The sequence below is a fragment of the Cynoglossus semilaevis genome, chromosome 17, assembly GCF_000523025.1.
Source record: "Cynoglossus semilaevis isolate Cse_v1.0 chromosome 17, Cse_v1.0, whole genome shotgun sequence".
NCBI lineage: Eukaryota > Metazoa > Chordata > Actinopteri > Pleuronectiformes > Cynoglossidae > Cynoglossus > Cynoglossus semilaevis.
The window spans coordinates 8,639,556-8,660,198 of record NC_024323.1 but is presented as its reverse complement, the minus strand read 5'-3'; the positions used below and the strand labels follow the sequence as shown (position 1 = coordinate 8,660,198).

Here is a 20,643-nt window from a genome sequence, read left to right as displayed (position 1 = left end):
AATGTTTACTTCAGTTTACACACTTACTGTATATAATAAACTATCAATAAATATCTTCAATTACATTTTTCATTCACTTATTTCTATTGTTCTACTTTGGAGCGGGGGTCTCTAGCACAAATGACTGGAGGGTCACCTCATAATTCCATACATACGTATATAAACAACGACAAATCCAAGAGTTAAGAGGAAAACAATATCTCTTTTCTGTGTTAAATTCTTCCGTTGGGCAACTGGACATGAAAGTTTCACTCAACAGAGGTGGGCTAAGACACAACCTATCATCCACATACCGAAACCATTCTGATGAGGATAACAACAACCCATCAGACTCCTAACGACTGTTGACACTTCCCCAGTTGACCCTGACAAAAGGGACTGAACTAGCTTTATTTTTTGTCACAACCACAGTATATACTGTATTTGCTGTACTCCCCTCAGTTAGAACTGAAGCCTCTTGGATGAGAGGCAAAATGTGACGTCCAGTTGCCTAACGGAACTCTTCAACCGCGACCTGGATGACTGAGAATCTTCATAGAAAACTCTTTTCTTTATTCGCTGTTAAAAACAAAACTCTTCTCTGGACGTTCTCCTTGATGGTCAACTTTCTTCAACAACTGTTATCACTCATCAATCATTTCCATAAGAGTTCTCACCTTGGTGGTGTTGTCCTTTGAGACACTGTTGAACATGGTGAGGTCTACAGACGTCTGGATGTCGTTGATGCGCCTGCTGGTCTCCTTAACTTTCTTCAAGACTTCTCCGGAATACTGACAACAACTAAACAACAAAAAACAATGTTTCTCATTATCACAAGCTCTACAAAACATGCTGTCTGTGACTCACTATTACCTGGAGTATTTCATTTCTATAATACTGCGTGCAAACTATTTCTTTAGCAGTAATTAGGAAGCCGTGTACTATCTGCAGTCTCGTATTTTTTACGGTATTAATTTGTTTACGTTGAGTGTGACCATTACCTACCGATCTGTGGATCTCTCAGGTCGAAGAAGTTCATGAAACACTGACAGCCCATCTGCTAGTCTGTGGAAAACATGATGATGTTGCAGCTGAAATCGAACCTGCACGTTCCAATGGCAGACATTAAAGAAGGGACATGGAGCAAAAATTAAACACCAAAATATAAAACACTTTAGAGGAAATTATCCAAAATACACCCATACACTAATTTGTCTCCTGGAACTGCCTATATAGCTAACTGTTTATTTAAATTCATTATTTCACTATTTAATTTACATTGGGCAAATATTTCATATATTATATATTTATTTTATATACTTGTTCACATAACATCCTTATAATGATACCAGTTTTGCTTATATATACATACAGTATCATAGGTATAATGTGGTATACTTTACTACATCACCACATCATACCAATTTAATTTAGAATAACATCCACTGTTCAGATTTCCCATATTCATTGACAGTGTGCTGCTACTCATGTATTTTACCTATTTGTGCATTTTTTATTGTTGTTTTAGTGCTGTACTGCTGCTGGAACTCCCAAGGAATTCACAGAAAGTCCTATCTATCTAAACACATGCATTTTCTTTTCACCCACTGGTCTTACAGTCCCACAGTCGACAGCTGATCCTGTCAAAACATTTTTGGTGTCCACTGAGAAGTGCCAGTTAGGGAATGTAGCATGCATCGTGGCAGCAATTCATAGGCGTACGCCAGGTTCAACTGTGTCATGATTAGACATTTAGCTGATACAATAACTGTCAGACAATTAGTCATAATATAACAATTAATATGCTTTTATTGGTTTCACAACACAGTGCTGTTACATGATAAAATAACCCTTAATGTCATAACATTGTTGCAGTACGCCAGTCTTCCCTTGTTTATTGCGTTTGTTGTTTGAGTTCACCTTCACGTTGGTTATATCTTCTGACGCTCCTCAGAAAATGTTAGGGTCTTCATATCACTAATTATTAGTGATATCAACTTAAGACATCCCTGGTAAACGGACGGCAACATACCCAACTAAATAACATGAAAGGATACAGTCACAGTCTATGCACCGCACGGCTCCTGTGTACCACACGTTGGCCACCTGTGTGGGGAGACATTGTTGAAGGTAAATATTAAAAGGCATCAACGCAATCATGGCTTCACTTCACAAATTATTGGTTTGCTCTACATTACTGTGTCACCAATAACCTCAGGAAGAAATCCATGTTGTACTACTTTCCTTTTAAAGTAAAATAATACAACTTTACTTTGAAAGTAAAGTTGAAAAATTTACTTTTATAAAATAAATTCAAATAAATTAATTCTACTGGCCTTAGTCGTGTCCTTTTCATAACTACAGTATGATTTTCATATCATACACACTATAGAGCATATAGACTTATGTTTGTAACACAACTGCAAGTCAAACTTGGCAGAGCTCGACTAATAGAGTCGCGTTGCCATTTGTAGCTCCAAGTGGACATTCCATATTCTTGATGTCAAAATAATTACTATCCTATAGTCATTGGTGGCAAACATTTCGTGTCCACTCACTGGATCATTTGCGACGGAAAACAGAAGGTCTCCTTCTCCGTTGTACTTCATCTGAGTGATGGACCGTTCGTGGTCCTGCAGCAGAATGGGTATCTGCAAAAGCAATATTTGTAAGTTCATCTCATATTTTCAAAAATGTGCATCAGCCACGCCCAAACCCCTGTCATAGCCAATTCCGTATTTACCACGACAACGTTAGATTCATTATTTAGAACAAAAAAACTAACTACGAATCATTTTAACTTCTGACAAAAGCTAACGTTAGCTGCCGAGACGCACATGCTAGCGCAAACTGCACTAACGGTCTCGACCGAACGACCACCATTTCAAACAAAATACAACCGACAACTGTTTTCAAAAACCCACCATTTCAATCAATCACATGTAGCCACCGTGCCCAGTTTTTTGGACGCCCGCTGGAAGCCCAAACGGCTAACACTCGTGTGTCATGCGCCAGATCCGTATCCGGAAGTAAAGACCGGACAATGTATTCCTGTTTCCGTCATACAAACGTTCCAATATCAGCGCGCCCCCTACAGTTGACCGCTGACAGTCACTTTTTTAGTTTAGTCTCTTAAAACGTTTCCTTTGATAGAAAAGGCGTGCTTTGACGATGGTAACAGAAAAGCTCATTGGTGAAAATCTACAAAAATAAATAATTTAAATACAAAATAATTTCAAATACTTTTGTTCTCGTTTAGTTTATAGTTATTTCATATATATAAATAATATTGGCACTTATTATATTGTGAGAGACTTCTGCTCACATGCAACTTGAGTGCTTGAAAGGGTCAATAGAAACTTATATGCCAGCCTGATTACATGGTAAGCATCTGTCAGGTTATATTGTGTGAGGATCAGATAAACACAGTTTTTGCAAGAAGAGCAGGTCTTGCTTCAGGGAAACTCTCAAATGTCCCAATTAGCCACTCCGGCCTTGAAGGAAACTCTTATTGTGGTGTTGAAGAGAGGAGGCACAAATTCCCTAGTTTTCAAATGGCACTAAATGATTAAAACAAGTCCTGTATTTGCATATACATGGCTTGTTTTAATCAATAGTTTATGATTAAAATTGTAGAATGATGATAAATTAGGGTAATAGAGTTAATGTGTAATATGTGTACACTGTAGATAAAAGATGAACATTGGGATATGGGATAAACCCTCTGATGATGGTTGCAGGAGACCAGGGTTCAAATCTCAGTATTTGGAGTATAACACTTTTCAAAATTGCTTTTAATTGTATTGTAGTCATGGAAAAATACTGTGACTTAATGGGAAGGTGATTTGTTATGGTAATTTTTTTCTTATTCCAACTTCTGGAATATTACCTACAACTTTACTTCACAAGATCCGCACAAGCATTTTGTACACTTTAATGCACACACTTTCACTTTGTGACAGTTGGTCTGTGTTATATTCCAGCAATTTTTCCTAACTAAAAATAAGAAGTTTTCTCTTGTTTTTTTAGGGTCTTTGTCTACCAATCAGCAGATTTCTGGCCAGGTTGTTGATACAAATGCTGAGCGGCACAGACTTCCGACACAGTGCTGATGGACTGTTTGCTTGGACTGAGCTGCTGCAATTGAGCGGCGTTGACGGCCTGAAGAAAGTTGTCATTCAGAACCAGTGAGCACTGCCGGTGCTAACAGGTGGGTATGTGCTGTCGTCTTTATGCCTGAACGTAGCTGAGCTGCATGGAAATGCACGTGTCCAGCAGCTGCAGAGAGTGTGTTTGTATTCATTTTTATTAGTATTGGAGAAGTGTCTTTTTTTTCAGAATATGCTAAAAGTGAACTAAAATCTAGCTTAAAGAAACTTTGAATTTGCCAAATTGCTAAAATTAGCCAAAAGCTGGTCTAGGATAGAATAGACGGAGTGGAGAGTTAACAAAATATATTTTCTTAATAAAACCTAATGTTGGCAATGAGAAGGTAACATAATTTAAGGGAACTGAAGGTGAAAAATAGATTTTGTCTGAAACAGTTGCATAAACAACACATGCACAAATAAAATGTATTAAATTAAATCAATTTACATTATTCCAATGGAATACATGAACAGTAACTTTTGCACTGTAAATCTAAGTAAGTCTGCCTTTCAAATCCAGACACATCATCTCCGACCTTTGCAGTCTTCTGTATAACTCTGCTGTGTCAGATTTGTCCATCTCACTAACTATCACATCCTCACAGGAACAGAAACCAGAAACGATGGTATGTATGCTGTCACACTACATGACACTGGGTGTGATGTCATCTGTAAATGTCCGACCCCCGTTTTCGACACAATTAAACGGTCTCACCCTGTTATTATAAATGGAACGAGCTATTTAAACATTATCCAGGAAAACCACATCTGTAATTTTGGTTCCTTAAAATAGGTTTACTTGACAGAAAAAATAGTTTTCATTAAGGTCAGCCAGAGGCTTGATGAGTGGATGAGGTGAATAGATTTACTCTCTATAAGTTCCCTACAAACTTCCTTTGAATCAGTTTCCTATAGAATAACCCTTTTCTTTTTTAAATTTAGACAAAGTCTTAAAATGTTAAAGGCCTTCATTGACCTTTGACTGAACTCTTAGTCACTGTATTTGCAGCCAAGCCGTGTTAAAGCGCTTGTTATTTACTTGCTTTTCTTCAGGTGGTTTGATGGCAGTTTTCAAACATTAATTAAACATCTACTGAAAACATATGCAATATCTCTGGATTTAGAGAACAGGAAGAATGTAGGAAGTTGAGCCTCGGAGCCAAACTGCTGCCTTAATGAACCACTAACTTACAGCACGGTTTACAGTAATGGAAAAAAAGCTTTAAGTTTTTTTTATTCTGGTCTCATAGTAATCTGAAAAAAAAAACAGCACAATTAAACAATTTATTTTAAGTTGTGAAAAAGAAACATAAAGGCATCTTAAAGTGCCTTTCCCCTACCCCCAGAAGGGATTTTTTTTCCATATTTAAAGCTACGTCACACATTAAATTTGAATGTGTTCGTTTCTCAGATGTGTGTTTTATAACACGTTTGCTCTGAAGTTTGATATTGTGTTCAAACATTTTAAAAAGTTTTTTGTTCACCTGCAGTACCTATGAAGATCCAGTGAGGGCAGTGTGGCTCCATTTGAGCAGCTGGCTAGTTCGTAAATAGGCTTCTGTCTCCGCATATCCTGCCCAGGAAAGGCAGAATTATAATAAGTTATTAAGATGTATTGACACCAGATGTGCCCTTGCCCAATTCACAGGAGGGTCAAAGAGGTGCAGGCAGTAAATGGCCATGAATATGTGAAGACAGAAAAAAAATCTTAGACTCATGTTTTTGGTGTCCAGGAATACTATTTAAAAAACTTGATGCCCTTTTGTAAGATAAAGTTATTATTTAATTTTTTATTTAATTAATTTACTGCCTACGGTCGTGGCTCCCAAACATTTTTTGCAGTCTTGTAAAAGTGGATATTGTCACAAAAAATAAACTTTCTTCAGTGATTTTCTTTCCCTCCATTGTGGCACAAATAATAATAATAATAATAATAGAGATTCTGGTTTATTACTAAAAAAGTTCCAAAGGAAGTATCTCTAATGTTGTGGGAGTAACATAAGGCAAAGTATGGAGGACTAGTTAATGTGTGATTGTCAGAGGTGGAGACAGTCAGTGCAGTTCAGTGAACATCACAAAGCTTAGTTTTATTTAAATTAAATTCTGTAAATGCTGGAATAAAATGTCTTATTTATTGGAAGTTAACTACCTTCACAGAATATACCCATGCTGCAGTACATATTTGGTTGTGTTTGCCCTATGTCAGACTGTGATGAAGTGTCCCTGAAAACGAGGGGTCATAAAACCTGCATGTTTTGATAACTAAAGGCAGTGTGGTGCCAGAGGTGATCAGTGAAATCTCCCACACTGAGATGATGTCACTGATAACCTCCCAGACCACATCAAGTCCTGTCTGCAAAAAAATGTCCCTGCCTGTGCCTTAACCCACACTTACTTCGTCCTCAGGCTGTTGACATAGATCTTTGTTGTGTTGTGGATTTGTTGATTTTACATATTAGTGTGAGTCAAAGCACTGGCCATAGGGTTAAGGATGCCTTACAGATGCATCGCTCACTTTCAAGTCCTAACAGTCGGGCTACTGTAAATATTTAGGTTAACAGTCGATGTCTGACCATTTCAACTGACTGAACATCTCTAGCACAGGTTGTATGCACAGCTGTAAGGAGGCCGAACAAAGGCTGATGTTGTCGGGAGCTCTACCTGAACTGAACATTCCTTTGTTCGTCCGCTCACACAAAGGACGCCTCACACAGGAAAGTCTTTGTGTCTTTTGCTTTTTACTGTTCCTCTCTGTATTTGACCTATAATATATACTGTAGCTTCTTGGTGACAGCTGAGGTCACCGACCTAATTAACGCCTAAAGCTACCTGAAAGGTTAGAGAACAATTAGAACATATAATTTACATGTCAAACCCAGAGGAAAATACTTAGTTACTTTGACAATTCTAACTGCAGTTTTTTTTCTATAGAATTCCCATATTAGTAGTTAGTAGTTAGTAGTTAGTAGTAATTCCCAGATATAAGTAGTTGCACACTTTAAGAACGCAACTGAAATTTGAATTGTGATTTGGTAAAGTGTTTAAATCTTTAATGAGCATGTAATTTTACCGAGTCGTCAAGGCAAGTTTTTTTAATCACAATTCGATCATTTATAAAGTATTTGTTTATGAAAGTTTTAGTTGTTGATTAATCATCTGAATGACCTGGGGTCAATACATATGATGTACAGACAGATCCAGAGAGATCTGGACTGCAGGCAGGCCAGTCCAGTCCAGGCAGCATATAATTCAAAAAAAAAAAAAAAAAAGAAATCTCCCTTAAAAAACAGAAGCTAAAACAAAGTAGAAACACAGAAAAAAAAAAAACAACAGAGCCCAGTGGGTCTGTACGATAGCTAGATTATATATTATATATAATATATAAATATTATTTATAATATTTATATTATCATTATACCTATGCCTTTCCCCTGCAATAGCCATGTTTCCCCAATAGATGGTGTAGAAAATGATAGAAGCATTTAAGCCTTTTATGCATGACCTTTACATGTCATTTGTCTTAGTTCACACGAGGGCCCAAGGTGCCAATAGTGGCTGCAGAGCAGCTGGAAGTGATTCCACAAACACAGTGAGGAGGAGGACGCAGTTTAAAACCACACACTCTCTCGACTGGGGTTCCACACTGTTCTCATCAATTAACAACCAACGGCTCCGCACGGACTCACTGTGACTGTGTTTGTGTTAAACAAGCAAAGACGACAATGATGACTGAGTTGAGGATGTGCGACCTGGGTGTAACGTGCAGCTTGGCTACTGTGCTAGCTGTGGAGAGTAGAGTGGCTGATCAATCACATAAGAAAATGAAAGGTTACTGTTTTGTCTGATATATAACTAGTAATATTGTTAATTTGATCTATGCGTTCGTTTATACTCCGTTTTGCACCAGTGGGCTGCAAGGACGGTGGGACTGTATATGTTATCGACTGAAGACCCCAACTTCATCAAAAACATCGTTTTGTTTTTTAGACTGTGAGCGGCTTTGGTTTATTACTGAATTCAGTTAAATCCCCCTTCTTGCAAATACTTTTGTTTATAAACCTGTAGATATTCCTGCAGGTTCTAGAAGTAAACTTGACCACAGCAATCTTTTTTGGCACTGTTTTCTGCCACATTAGGTATTATCTGCTTTAATTATCCCTCAGATATGATCCTTAACACAGCAACATACACACAACGCACACAGTTGTGACCACACATAGTTATGCAGAGATACAATGTTAGAATGACCTGTAGATATAAAACTCTGTAGTGCTTTGAGTTTTCCTTTTTTTGACCTTGTTTTACATCTTTAACTCTGAATGCACCCCACTCCTGTGGTCAAAACTAAATGACCAATATTCTGTGTTAAATTCACCTCATCTAATAGACTATGAGTGGGACTGAATTTATCAGATTCTCTTCGTTATTAGCCATTATCTAAAACAGCTATATTTTCTTCTTAGCTTTCACCCAACACACGCACACACACACACGCACACACACACACACACACACACACACACACACACTCACAGGCTCTCAGCGGCTGTAATGGAGTTGGTACTAATCAGCTCGTTGTTTCCATCTCTTTGAAAATAAATGCTCCTAATGGCACATAAACGTGCCCTGTTTTCTTAATAGCTGAAGTGGCTGTTTCATCCACAGGTCAGAGAATTTGCTCTGCGGAATCGCACTGATGTCTATCTTGAGTGTTTGCAGTCCATTTCCATGAGGTGAGAGCCATTAATGGTTCAGAGTTGTACAATCTGAACGTGGCTCTCTGTAAGTCAGACCCCACTAGCGGTGGTGTCACCAACTATAACTATCAGATCTCAGCGTCCAAATGCAACAGTGATTTCAACACTGTTGGCCCATTAGGCCTTTAAATACACGACAGAGTGACCTCGGCGCTGTGCGAACATACGTGACCTGCTGTTCTTGATATGTCAAAGTCTAATAATTAAAAGTTAAGTGCAGCGAGTGCACATGCACGTCCACAGCACAAATACAAGAACCGCTGCATTTCTGGGTGATTAAATTCAGACCTGGGTCCACAGTGAAAATCTCTGTTTTTCATTTGTGAGCCATTAAAAGATTATAGCTGTGGTAAGTTTTTTATAGATATCTCTCTCTCTCCCCCACTCAGGGGCTGGGTCCCAATAAACATCTTTATGTAACCTCTCCTATCCCTCTGCTGGAGTTTAACTGAAGGAAAGATTACACCTTGAAAAAGCAGATTTCTTTAACCTGATATCAAACTTGCATATCAGCAAAGCACCGAGGAGCCAGGAGCAAAACTGACCTACTGCCTGGCCTTCCAGGTCACTTCTATTGTAAGGCTAATCCTCCGAGGCTGGCTCTAAGCCGACCATATATTTCCTTCTCAGAAAGGCCGTGCTTATTTACATTTATGGACCATGGCAGCCTTACAGAATACAGTCTCACTGCACTTGTAAAATAACTTTAAATGTGTGTGCAAGTACAAATGAAACAGAACATGGACAGAAGAATGAGTATCAAATAAATAAATTCTAATGTCTTTCTAATATTTTAGCAATTTTTTTTCAAGACTAGTATTTGTACCTTCTAGTTTGACAGAATAATAATAAAAATAATTGATTCCCTCATTCATCACACATTGGGGAACTTTACAGTGCTGCCATATGTGGTTCCTCTGGGAATTGAACCCAGAGGTACCACAGACAGAGTGAGTTGCCTCCACTCAAATCATATTTTTTTAAAAGAATAATAATTAGCTGAAAAAATATTATATTATATTTTCAAGACCCCAAAGTAAAAAAACTGCGCTCTAAAGGCTGCTGATTCACTGCACATAAATGACTACATCCTCGGCCGATCAGAGAGCTTCCTAAAATCTACAATGACTCTTAAATTAACCATGACTGCAATTTGTTTTTTTTGTTTTTCTGGAAACCTAAAAATATGACTCAGGGCAATTATGCTAGGCTAACAACGTAAGAATTGTAACTTAAACCTAATCAATAAGAAGTAAAACGGATTCATTCTTGTGTGTCCAGGCAATCTGGGGGTCTGACGACCAATGGTCAGGGCCCACATCATTGGTTGTTGGCGGGATGAGAATGGAGAGGAATGGGAAAGGNTCTGGCAGTTTCCTGGCGTTGACTGGTTTCTCCACTACCTGGGGATGATGGGATATTTACAGATCGTGTGGGGTAGATGGGGTGAGACCAGAGGGTGGCCAGACGTCCCAGTTTCTGCCTTTCGCATGCATGTGCAAGACCGTCTGTATTTTCAACATGTGATGTGTTTGGTTGGGGAGGGGGGTGGGGTGGGGGGGTGTTTGAATATCCAAATATTTTCCTAACTGATTTTCTGTCAGCAGCTTTTGCCAAATTATGTATCTGATTCACTCTGTCCTGGTTGAAAAGGTTCTTTCAGTAGAAGTGCTGACTGGTCCCCATGAAACTTAGCTTCAGCCTTAAAAAACAACTGAATCACATTTCAGTTCCATTTACTAAATAATAAATTGTAAAATTAATTAATTAACAACACATTTGCAGCCCTGATTGGTCGGTTGGTTGGTTTTAACTTTTGTTTTTCTGCACAAAGTCACAGAAAACGTCATTACACTGCAGAAGGACTTCACATTACTTCACATTAATCTGGATTTCCTGTTTTATAACATATACCAAGTCCTGGCCTCCCAGACAGGCAACAGGATCTGTGTCTGATCACATTGTTGTAAAGCAGAGTTCAAAACGTTTACCTAGGATTTATTAAACCACATGAAAAACCTCTTTAAATAATGTGCTGGCTGCAAAGACGACAATCACAGAGAATCTCCTTATGGGCGTGTGACGTACAAGAGCCGAGAGATGTATTTCACTTTAATTTCCCCCCCAGACAGCAGCCGCCGTGGCCCCAGCGCCATCACCCAGGCACACTCAAGGATGTTATTGCTCCGCTTTCCGATACTGTACACGATAAGAAAAATAGCAAGGGGTCTCAGAGAGGGTACGGTGTGTGGAATTTATGAGCTGCTGAAAGTAACACTTTAACAGATACTTTAGTCGGTAACATTACACTGAATCTCCAAAAGAGCGCTTGTGTTTATCATGAGAGCTAAAAAAAACGAACTGCTGATGTGTCAGGTATTTAATAAAACCGCAGAAATTTTCTCCTGAGTAAATCTAATGAGTAGAGATTTGACGGAGAATATTTAAACAAATAGAAAGACAGATGTGATTTGTATATATATATATTTGTATATCACAAATCATATATGTGTATATATACTGTACACATATATAAACATATATACATATATACATATATAAATATATAAATATATACACATATATACATATATATGTTTAAATATGTATATGTATTAGAGACTGGAGACAAACTTCAAAGTCTCAAATCTCATTAATCACAGGGTGGCTGTAGAACAATCACAATTAATCATGACTAATTGAAATCCTTATTAATCATGATTAAATTTAATTAATTGCAATCATAATAATCATGATAAATAAAAATTAATCAACATTCCTAAATAAAACAATAACCCTTCCCCCCACCCCGGTATATTGCTGTGACAGAACTGGACAGACTACAGGGATGAACACACTTTTTAAATGAACGTAAGCAAAACAATACCTTTTCTCAGGGCATTTCTCAACTCCCAGGTCCGTGGCCTCGTACTGTAGACACACTTCACTGGACTGCCTGCGGTCCAGATCCTCCAGCTGTTGCAGATGTTTAGAAAGTGATGAAAAAGAGGATTAGGCATCGACAACCACCAAATGCTGGGTATAACTAAGGTATATAAGACGACAACTGTAAAAAGATACCAGTTCAAGAGATAATTTGTCACATGAATCAAGTTAAAACTAGTTTTGAAAAAGCAAAACTTAAAAAGCGATCATTTATTTTCAAACACTATTGACAGTAATTAATGCCTTAATTAAAGCCTTAATTTCCAAGCTGGGAAATATGAACCAAAAGAAGATGTCACCACAGTGTGGATCAAAGAGGATTTGACTCCATGTGTCTCTAAATAGAATTAAAAAAGTACACATTTTTTGGTGATATTCTTTGTGAAAGCCATAATACGTGTTAAGCCATACGTGAAAGCCATAATACGATGTAAATCATCTGTTCACCTGGTTAATTTCACCTATGATTCCAAAGGGCAATAAACCCAACGTATATTGTGTGTTGGCCTTGAGAAAAACTTTACAAGCATCAGTAGCTGATTTTGTTGTGGCAGCCTTTCAGTCTCTCTGCGTGTTTTTTTTTTTTATCAATAGCGCCGAGGTGTTCAGTATGTAGGTGTAACCTTACTGGGTAGAAAAAGATCACATCTGCTGTCATTAACTACAGCACTGAGATACAGGTTTTAAAGCCAGTGCAGGCGAGTTTTCAGCGGTCCAGCATCATTAGCTGGGACACCGAGTGGTGCATGTAGTAATTAACGTCCCTGTATACTGGTGTTGTCAATGTTACGAGGTGAGTGACGTGAGGCAGACCAGGTCTATAACAGGTGGAAGCAAAGGTCAGGAGGGAGCAGGTTTCTGGAAAAGGCTTAGGATTATCAAACACGCAGAGTGGGAGAGGAAATTTAATTTCCTATCTGGCCACTGTTAAATGCTCACTGGCTACTTGTGCAGTAGCCTGGCACCAGAGGGTTAGGGGTGAGGTAGGCAGTGATGAAGCACCACCACTGCCTATCACAGACTTTCTTTCTCCTTCATATTTGTTACTACGATTAAAAAAATTTTGAAGACTTAATTATAAAAACTGACCAGAGAGAGCACAGGTTTTTCTTCTCACAATCAATGTCATGTGATGTAAAAACAGTGACAATGTTGTTTCTTTAGCTCAGTTGCTACTTGTATTATGTATTTTGTAGTATCAACACTGAGAGGTTCAGGAACACTGCTGAATCAGTTTTGAAAGAATAATGAGAACCTTTATCTTTTCACATAATATCTAACATTGGTCTTTGCTGTAAGAGGCCAGCTATCGCTATGAGCTAGTAGGACGTCGTAGTTAGCACTGTTGTTTCTTCTTCAATCAAAGTTAAAATGACCAGAAAAGAATGTCACACGATCACTTTGAATTAATATGAACTCATTAACTTAATGTTTTTCTTTAAAATAAGTTCACAACACTAAGAGTCTTGAATTTATAAAAACATAACTTACTAACCCAGGAGTATCAAGGTCAGAGAGGTCCTCACTGTTCTCTGGAGACCTGTGTAGCTCTTTTGTCCGGTCTCAAAGCTGCGGTCTTGTCCTGCGTGTCTAGACAGAGGAAAATAGTGAAATATTTGCCAGTTCATACTGTAAGTGGACTTATTCTGAGAGAAGAAAGTTTAATTACATTTTCCATATCGATAACCTTTTATTAGCTCTGACATTTTCACTCTCTACTGCCAAATACTGAAAAACAGGAGTTACGGGAAAACATAATTTATTTATTTTTTTAAATTGCTCGATGTTCTTCAACATTTCACTACAATACAAATGAATCTGTGCTTAAACAGAGGTTAATTAAACAAATTTTACTGATAACGCTGAATACTTGATTAATATAATTATAATTTAACTATGAATGTTTCCAAACCCAACAAACCACCCAATACCTGTAGAAAAACTAGTTCTTCAAAAAACTTAGATTAATGTTTGACCCTAAAATATATATATACCAAGGGCCAATACAGTCACTCTGTGAACGTGCCTGTGTTTTTGTCAGGTCAAACGCAGACAGATCACCTTTCAGCAATTAGTGCACTGGAGGAGAGGAAGACTGAACAGACATTGTCCGGCTGCAGCCCTGAGTGTCACTGGCTACCGAGCATCACTTTAACCAGGCTCTGCGGTGTTAAACCACTGGCTCTGCTCGTGCATCATGACTGGCAGTGGAGAAAAAATAAACAGCCCTGGATTATGATAATTGGTTGGTCAGCTCCAGCTGAAGTGCCGCAGTGAAGACACGCTCAATTAATCAACTGTTCTGCTGAAAGTTTTTTTTTTTTTTTTTTTTATAACAGGCACAACAATAACCCTTTAACAGATGGGAATCATTTTCCCTAATTAAAAACAGAAATAAATACTGCCCTATGATAACAAAATCCCTCTGGTTGTTACACACTCTTCAGTCATAGCCTGGAGATTGTTTTAATGCCAAACCAGAGGTGATGAAGTCAACTGGACGCTGTCTTTTTTTTTGTTTTAAAGACCTAAATTTTCCGTATTTTACATGAGAGGGGCAAGAATGTACATGATATTTATTCATATTAAATGAAATATTTATTTTAAAATGTTTTAGATAAAATTGTTACATTTTGAGCTAAAGCTATTCACTACAAAAATATAAGGGACATTTTAGGGACAAAAAGTTGTGTAAAACAACTTTCCTTGGTGTTTGTGTTTGAATAAACCCTCTCTCTCCTACCGGGGGTGCTATGAACATTGCTGTAATAATAAAAGTGATTTGTGTATACACACCTGTCTGAGTGAATGTCCGCCAGCTGATGAACAACTTGACGTGGCGTTTCTGTAAATAAAATACAGCAAGTTAATTCACATAATTCACATCAGTTTTTGTGTCATTTTAGGTTCATAAGAACAACATGACAACAGGCGGCAGTGAAGAAGACATGACTGTAGGATTTAATAACATAAATACTGTACGTTACAGCTTCAGACGGTATTTCAATCACAACTTTTGTGCCACCGCTCAGTACTAAAAAAATACAAATAGAAAACATTATGTGTTAAAAACTAAAGTTCACCACATTGAACTGAACTCTACTTAGAAACAGTGTCAAAGAGTCTACTGTACTGTATCTCCTAAGCCTGTATTTCCCAACAAGGCATTCTGGGATATTGGTGCTGAGCCAGTTTTGGAGTGGACTTTGGGAGTAGACAGGTTGTAATCTCACCCAATCCATTTTAATCCATAAAGACATGCTACTTCCAGTCCGGGGTCAGGGCTGTGTTCATCTGAACTTACATCCCACTGAAGAAATGCTGTAATATAGCTTCGATTTATTCAGTTTTTATTTGGCACAGATTGTCTGAGTAACAGACTTCTTGCCTGGGGCATTAATAGAAAGACCTTTGACTAGTGGTTGATGGCAGAACGGTTGATTCAAATGTAAAAAGAAACAAGTAACAGTTTACTTGTTCATTAAGTTCATTAACAACACAGATAATAGCACTTGCAGAACTTGTATCCTTCTATATTTCACCCCCAACAATGGTCCAAAACCAAGCACGACAAGTCTCCCCTTTGTTCAGAAGACCCCCCCACCCCCGTCGAGTGACAGGAGTTAATATCACTTTGTGGATTGGATGTGATAAGTTCGGCACGCTGCAATATTTTCTCCACATCTATTTGGGCCCTGTGTCCAGCAGAAAGCTCGCCCTAGATCAAATCTGTGCTTGACTGCCTATGAATCGGCCTCTTTGTCTCTCCCCGCAGATCAAAATCACCAAGGCCAAGGCTGTGCCCCCGTGTGCCGTCGCCATGGGAATGGGGACTGTGGCTGCCAGTGGTTGGCTGTTTGCGTTGGCTGCAAATCAAAGCATGAACGATGGTCGGGATTGGATGAGGTGAAGTGGGAGGTGATGTATCTTGACGTGGGACGGTAGAAGTGATGCTAGAAGTTCAGTGTCTCGGTAAACAGGAAGCCACACTACACTGGTATTCCTTCAGGAAAGGGATCTGCTTCTCCTGACCACCTCTGACCTGTCATCAACTCGACGTGCACTCCTGATACTGACAAGATCTGTGAGTGTCACGACCTGTGACATGACCCTGCTCTTTACAATACAGTTACACGTGTGAAGCCTTAAAAAACAGCAACAAACTAAATAATAATATCAACCACAGAAATTGTTATAGCTGCTGTGTTCACAAATCAATAACCCCAGAAAGCAGATACCAAATTATTTACACGATTTATTGTGATTAATCACGATTAATCATGATTGTGATTAATTATTTGGACCTGATTATTCAGAGGCTAGTATTTTTATTATGATGATCGTGATTAGCTATGAATAATCACGTAAGATCAACAATCTAAGATATAAACCTTTTTCTGTATATTATATATATAGAGTTTGAAGTGCTACGTGAGATCAAACCTCCACAGTGTGTGTACATGACAACATGTGTTTCAACTGTAGTAGATGGACTATGTAAATGTAAATATAAATACAAATACGATGCAAATGTATAAACACTAGTAAATGCATTTAACCTCGACAGCCCTAATAACCATTTGTTTTGTAACAACCCACAGATGAAGTTATCTGCAGTTGTCGTTTCTGTAGGCACCATTCATATTCAATGACTCAGGCCATTTATCACTGCCATGCCATGACTTCCTTCGTAGAAACTCCTGTTTTAACAGGCGTCCAGTAGTCAACGACAGCTGAAGCAGAGGCCGTCTCTGTAGGGGGTTCGCTGGCTTACAAGGCTCTGACGTCCCCTGGCCCTCTCACATTCAGGTGTAAAACCCTTCGGCCGGCACGGCCAGCCCGACATTGCTCAGGACTCGCAGCGCCACACTGTCTGCTGCAGCCCCTCAACCTCCCTGACTGCTACTAAAATAGAACCAACCTCACACCAAGACACGGCTTCACAGCTAGCACATAAAAATCTGAATATTCAAAGGACTTGCAGCTCATCCATCATGTTTTTGCACTTTTTCTACTCATGATTTTAGTGGGGGGGTTTTTCAAATGTGTACAGTCAATTAATCAAACTGGGTGGGCAAACTCAATCAGGGATAATTTACTGTACACTATTCATACCTTCTGTGGTTGTTTGAAAATGAAAATGAATTGCTTGTGCTCCTGTGAATTAAACCTTGCCTTACCTAACCTAATTGTTGTGTATATTGGGAAAAATATTAATTCACCGAAAAACAGTAATCTTATCAAGAGGTGATATTTTTATAGGCAACGGTTGATGTTCTATTTGGGGCCATTATCTGAAATGATAAACAGATGATTCCCTCCACTATTCATCTCTATTTCCTGTCCAGAAGCACAGTGGATATCAAAAGCACACATGTTCATTCATATCTTCAAGCGTCTGTCTCAGAATGACACCCCGGGGAACCAGGCTCAGCCTCTTCCTCCTCTCTCTGCTATTTCCAGGTCAAAGGCTACCGTCTGCTGGTGAGAAGTTTCCCATCAAAATTCTAACACAGAGCTGTTTGGCTAGATCTATGCCTCAGAAAGTACCACCACAGTTAAAGTCTTTGGGGCAAGGTGGAAGAAAGAACATTATGTTTGTATTTACTAAAACAAAAATGTAAAAACGATAAAGGAACTGAAGACGTGAAGATGACAGCCTAATGTAAGGGAAGAAGAAAAGTTGTTACGAATAACTTTCAACAACAAATATTCAAAAGGAGATTTTTTTGTCACGTCAGCTCACTGTACATTTCAGGTACAGTAGTGAATGAGCTGAGTACAATGGATTGTTTGACAGATGAAATCAGTCTGTAGTAGAACCGCACAGAATATAATGAATAAGGAGAATTTATGCTGGATCTCAGGGCATTTTTCTTTGCCCTCATTAGTGTCACCACTGATTTCCCCTCTAATATTGAGCCCAGGTCTCCACGAGGGACCCCTGTAGCATGGAAGCGGATCTGTCGGGTGGAGTGATGATGATGGGAGCCTCTTGACACATGTGTACTTTTACAGTTAGAGGACATGCATAATGCATGTGGCTCTATCCAAACATCCAGCGCCCAGCTCTACCGGCGTGTTATCTGGTGTCTGACTCGGGCTCTCTTCCTGGAGTGGGATGGCGTATCAAATTCCTGGAGACCCAGTTTCCTCTCGAGTACACATGTAAATACTCACAGTCTGCGAGAGTGTGCATGTTGACATGCAACCGGGACGACACACAAATACAATTGTAATGCCTACTGGGTGAGGGCTAGACCTTGTCCTATAAATGGGCTTTGCTGATCATATGATGAGCTTTATTAAAAAGTAAACTATTATTCATTTCCAAATCTTACAAATTTAAATTAAATTAAAACTGATCATGATGATCTCATCTTGACTTGATAGAAACACGAAATACAAAAGAAAAATATAGGCATCTGAAGGCTGACTTTAAACTGAGGTTTTTACAAGTATAAGGCTAAAATATTTCCAAATTAATGTCAACGGTATTCACGTTATGAAATAAAATGTGAAAATAGAAGAATTGTCAAACAACAGCATGAGGATAAAACCTTCAACAGTGAGACAGAAAGACTACATTACGAGACATCTTAGCAAAACTTAAGAGGAAAGAAAAGGAAAAAAAAAATAGAATTATGTTTGAGCAAAGTTAAAAATCCAAGTTTGAATGAAGAAATTCATGAAGTGTTAATACGCTGTAATCCATATGTTGTGGCAACAGCTAACATTTTCAGTTTGGCCTGAAGAAAGTCTCTCCCCTCAGACTCATCAGATTACCATCTCTTAAGTAATTGCTTGTAACTGTTTGCCTTGCAGTAGGTGTCAGAAAGGTCGTGCCCTTTATCAAGTGGCTTCCCCGTCAGTTGTAAACACTGTTGCAGTCGTAGGTTAAAATGCTTTCAGTCGCAGTAGCCTGTGCCCAAGTTTGTTACACGTCACTTTGTGATGTAGATGCCTTACAGTTTCACTCCAAGGTTTCAAGTTCTTCCTGATTAGAGGTTTGTAACGTTTTCCTTCAACCGCAGACGTTGGTCTTTGTTACTTTATTACTCGCACAAAAACTAGTGACACAGTGAGGGGAAAAGGAAAGTCCTGAGAAAGCATAGTAAAAGCACTTCAAGTGTTGACTGTAGAGTTTTGAAAAAGTGAAGCCATCAGTGCGTGTTATGAAACCAGGTTGGGCTCTGAGCCAACTTGATTATTGCAGGAGTTTTCTAAACTTAAGCCGAAGGAGAATCGTACCCAAGGTGCCTTCCAGGGTCCATTTGACTGGCTTTTACACTCTATCTGTATTATACGACCGCTTTGTGGTTAGGGCCAACTGTGGGCCTTCCCTGAAAATGAAACCTGGACTTTGCCGACCTGACTTATATATGTGTGTATATATGTATGTGTGTGTGTGTTTATATGTCAGAAAAAGGCCAGGCACAGGGACTGGGGCTCCTCTGCTGACGTAAAAGTTTTGACTTTTCTCTGAAGCGTAGAAGTACTTTACATGTACCTCACACAGCGGTCCCAGAGAGTGTATATCTGAATATTACTGAGAGGCAAAAGTACGCTGGTAACTTATGTTGCGAAGGTGTTAAAAGTAGGAATGTCCCATATTATCATAATTATGTAATATTGGTAAAAATCATTATTGTTTTGTCCTCCATTAATAAAAACCCTATAATTTAATGCTAAGGTTCTCGCTAAGATAATTTAACCTAAGAATAGTTGTGAAAAAATGGAAGGGAATTATTATCATTGCACACAATGAAATGTGTGCAATGGTGTGCTGCAAACGTCTGCTATATTGGTATCGGCTGATATCAGAATCAGAAATTAAGTGTTTGGACAATATTGGTATATCGGACATCGGCAAAACGTAATATTGGACATTTCTAATTAGAAGAGAAAGAATTTTAATTTTAGGGCTTTGTCCCCAATTTACCCTAATGGTTGCACTAAAAGAAAAATACAACACTGACTAGAACTCAAATAGATCCAGTGCAGAACATGGCAACTAGTTAGTGTGGCTGCACGTAAGTTGAAGTCTGCAGAGCCGTCTAGTCTGATTTACAGTAGTTTGTTGTGTGAGAATATGCAGGGAGCAGGCACAGGCCTACAGCTGCTTATTTATTATAGAGCAGCCACCGCAGTAGACGGGAGCAGCAGCAGTGGTAGCCAGAGAGGTCCTCTAGTGGCCCGGCCTAAAGGCAAACACAGTGTCTGGCAAAAGCGTAAACAGAAGGGACCTCCAAACCCACAGGGCAACACCGCTGCCAAACAGTGCCCACTATGCCTACCACCACCATCACACTCGCTACATTCTCCAATGTTCAGAAACCACACTTTCCACCGACAGTTTGTTTAAGAAACAAGCATTTTGTGTGGAGGGAACTCGACACGGCCGATGTTATGATTAGGTAGTCATATACTAATTAAGCATAACAGGAACTGTGCAGCTTTGGCTCTGATGAAACACTGAGGACGGTGGACAGAAAAGAGGACCAGTTTGTCAGGGTGAAGTTTATAGACTCCATTCAGTCCTTACATGTCAGCAGCCCTAATTTTAAAACTTACACACTCTGCACGGCCGTGCCAATGTACACAAGACAGTGGATGAATACGGTAATTCTAAAACTCATGTTTTGACTATGTACATGACTTTTAGTCATTTGAGTAAAGTATGAGGTCACTGGATTTCCTGAAACTGAATGAATTCACCGAGCGATCTGAGTCTCCAGAGTAACTTCTACAGATATGATAATAATTTCAAGAGGACTGCGGGGACTCTTATCATTCTGAGATAGCTCTAAGAT

General features: G+C 38.8%; 1 protein-coding gene and 1 long non-coding RNA gene across 2 annotated transcripts in view; both read right to left on the bottom strand.

Annotated features, from left to right (window-relative positions):
• LOC103392999 (eukaryotic translation initiation factor 3 subunit I-like) overlaps positions 1–3,052 on the bottom strand; it is a 9,813-nt gene extending 6,761 nt beyond the window's left edge. The window contains 6 exon segments of the mRNA XM_025064730.1: positions 657–780; positions 985–1,082; positions 1,597–1,643; positions 2,037–2,085; positions 2,538–2,630; positions 2,904–3,052. Of these exon segments, the coding sequence (XP_024920498.1) occupies positions 657–780; positions 985–1,082; positions 1,597–1,643; positions 2,037–2,085; positions 2,538–2,630; positions 2,904–2,906 (414 nt within the window). The 5' untranslated portion in view covers positions 2,907–3,052.
• Positions 3,053–10,659: 7,607 nt separating this feature from the next.
• The window catches only part of LOC103393001 (uncharacterized), a 210,601-nt gene continuing 200,617 nt past the window's right edge, over positions 10,660–20,643 (bottom strand). The window contains exons 9-12 of the long non-coding RNA XR_522971.3: positions 14,627–14,675; positions 13,326–13,420; positions 11,772–11,860; positions 10,660–11,083 (exon numbers count right to left, since the gene is read on the bottom strand). This is a non-coding gene — a long non-coding RNA (uncharacterized LOC103393001). The remainder of the gene's footprint in view (positions 11,084–11,771; positions 11,861–13,325; positions 13,421–14,626; positions 14,676–20,643) is intronic.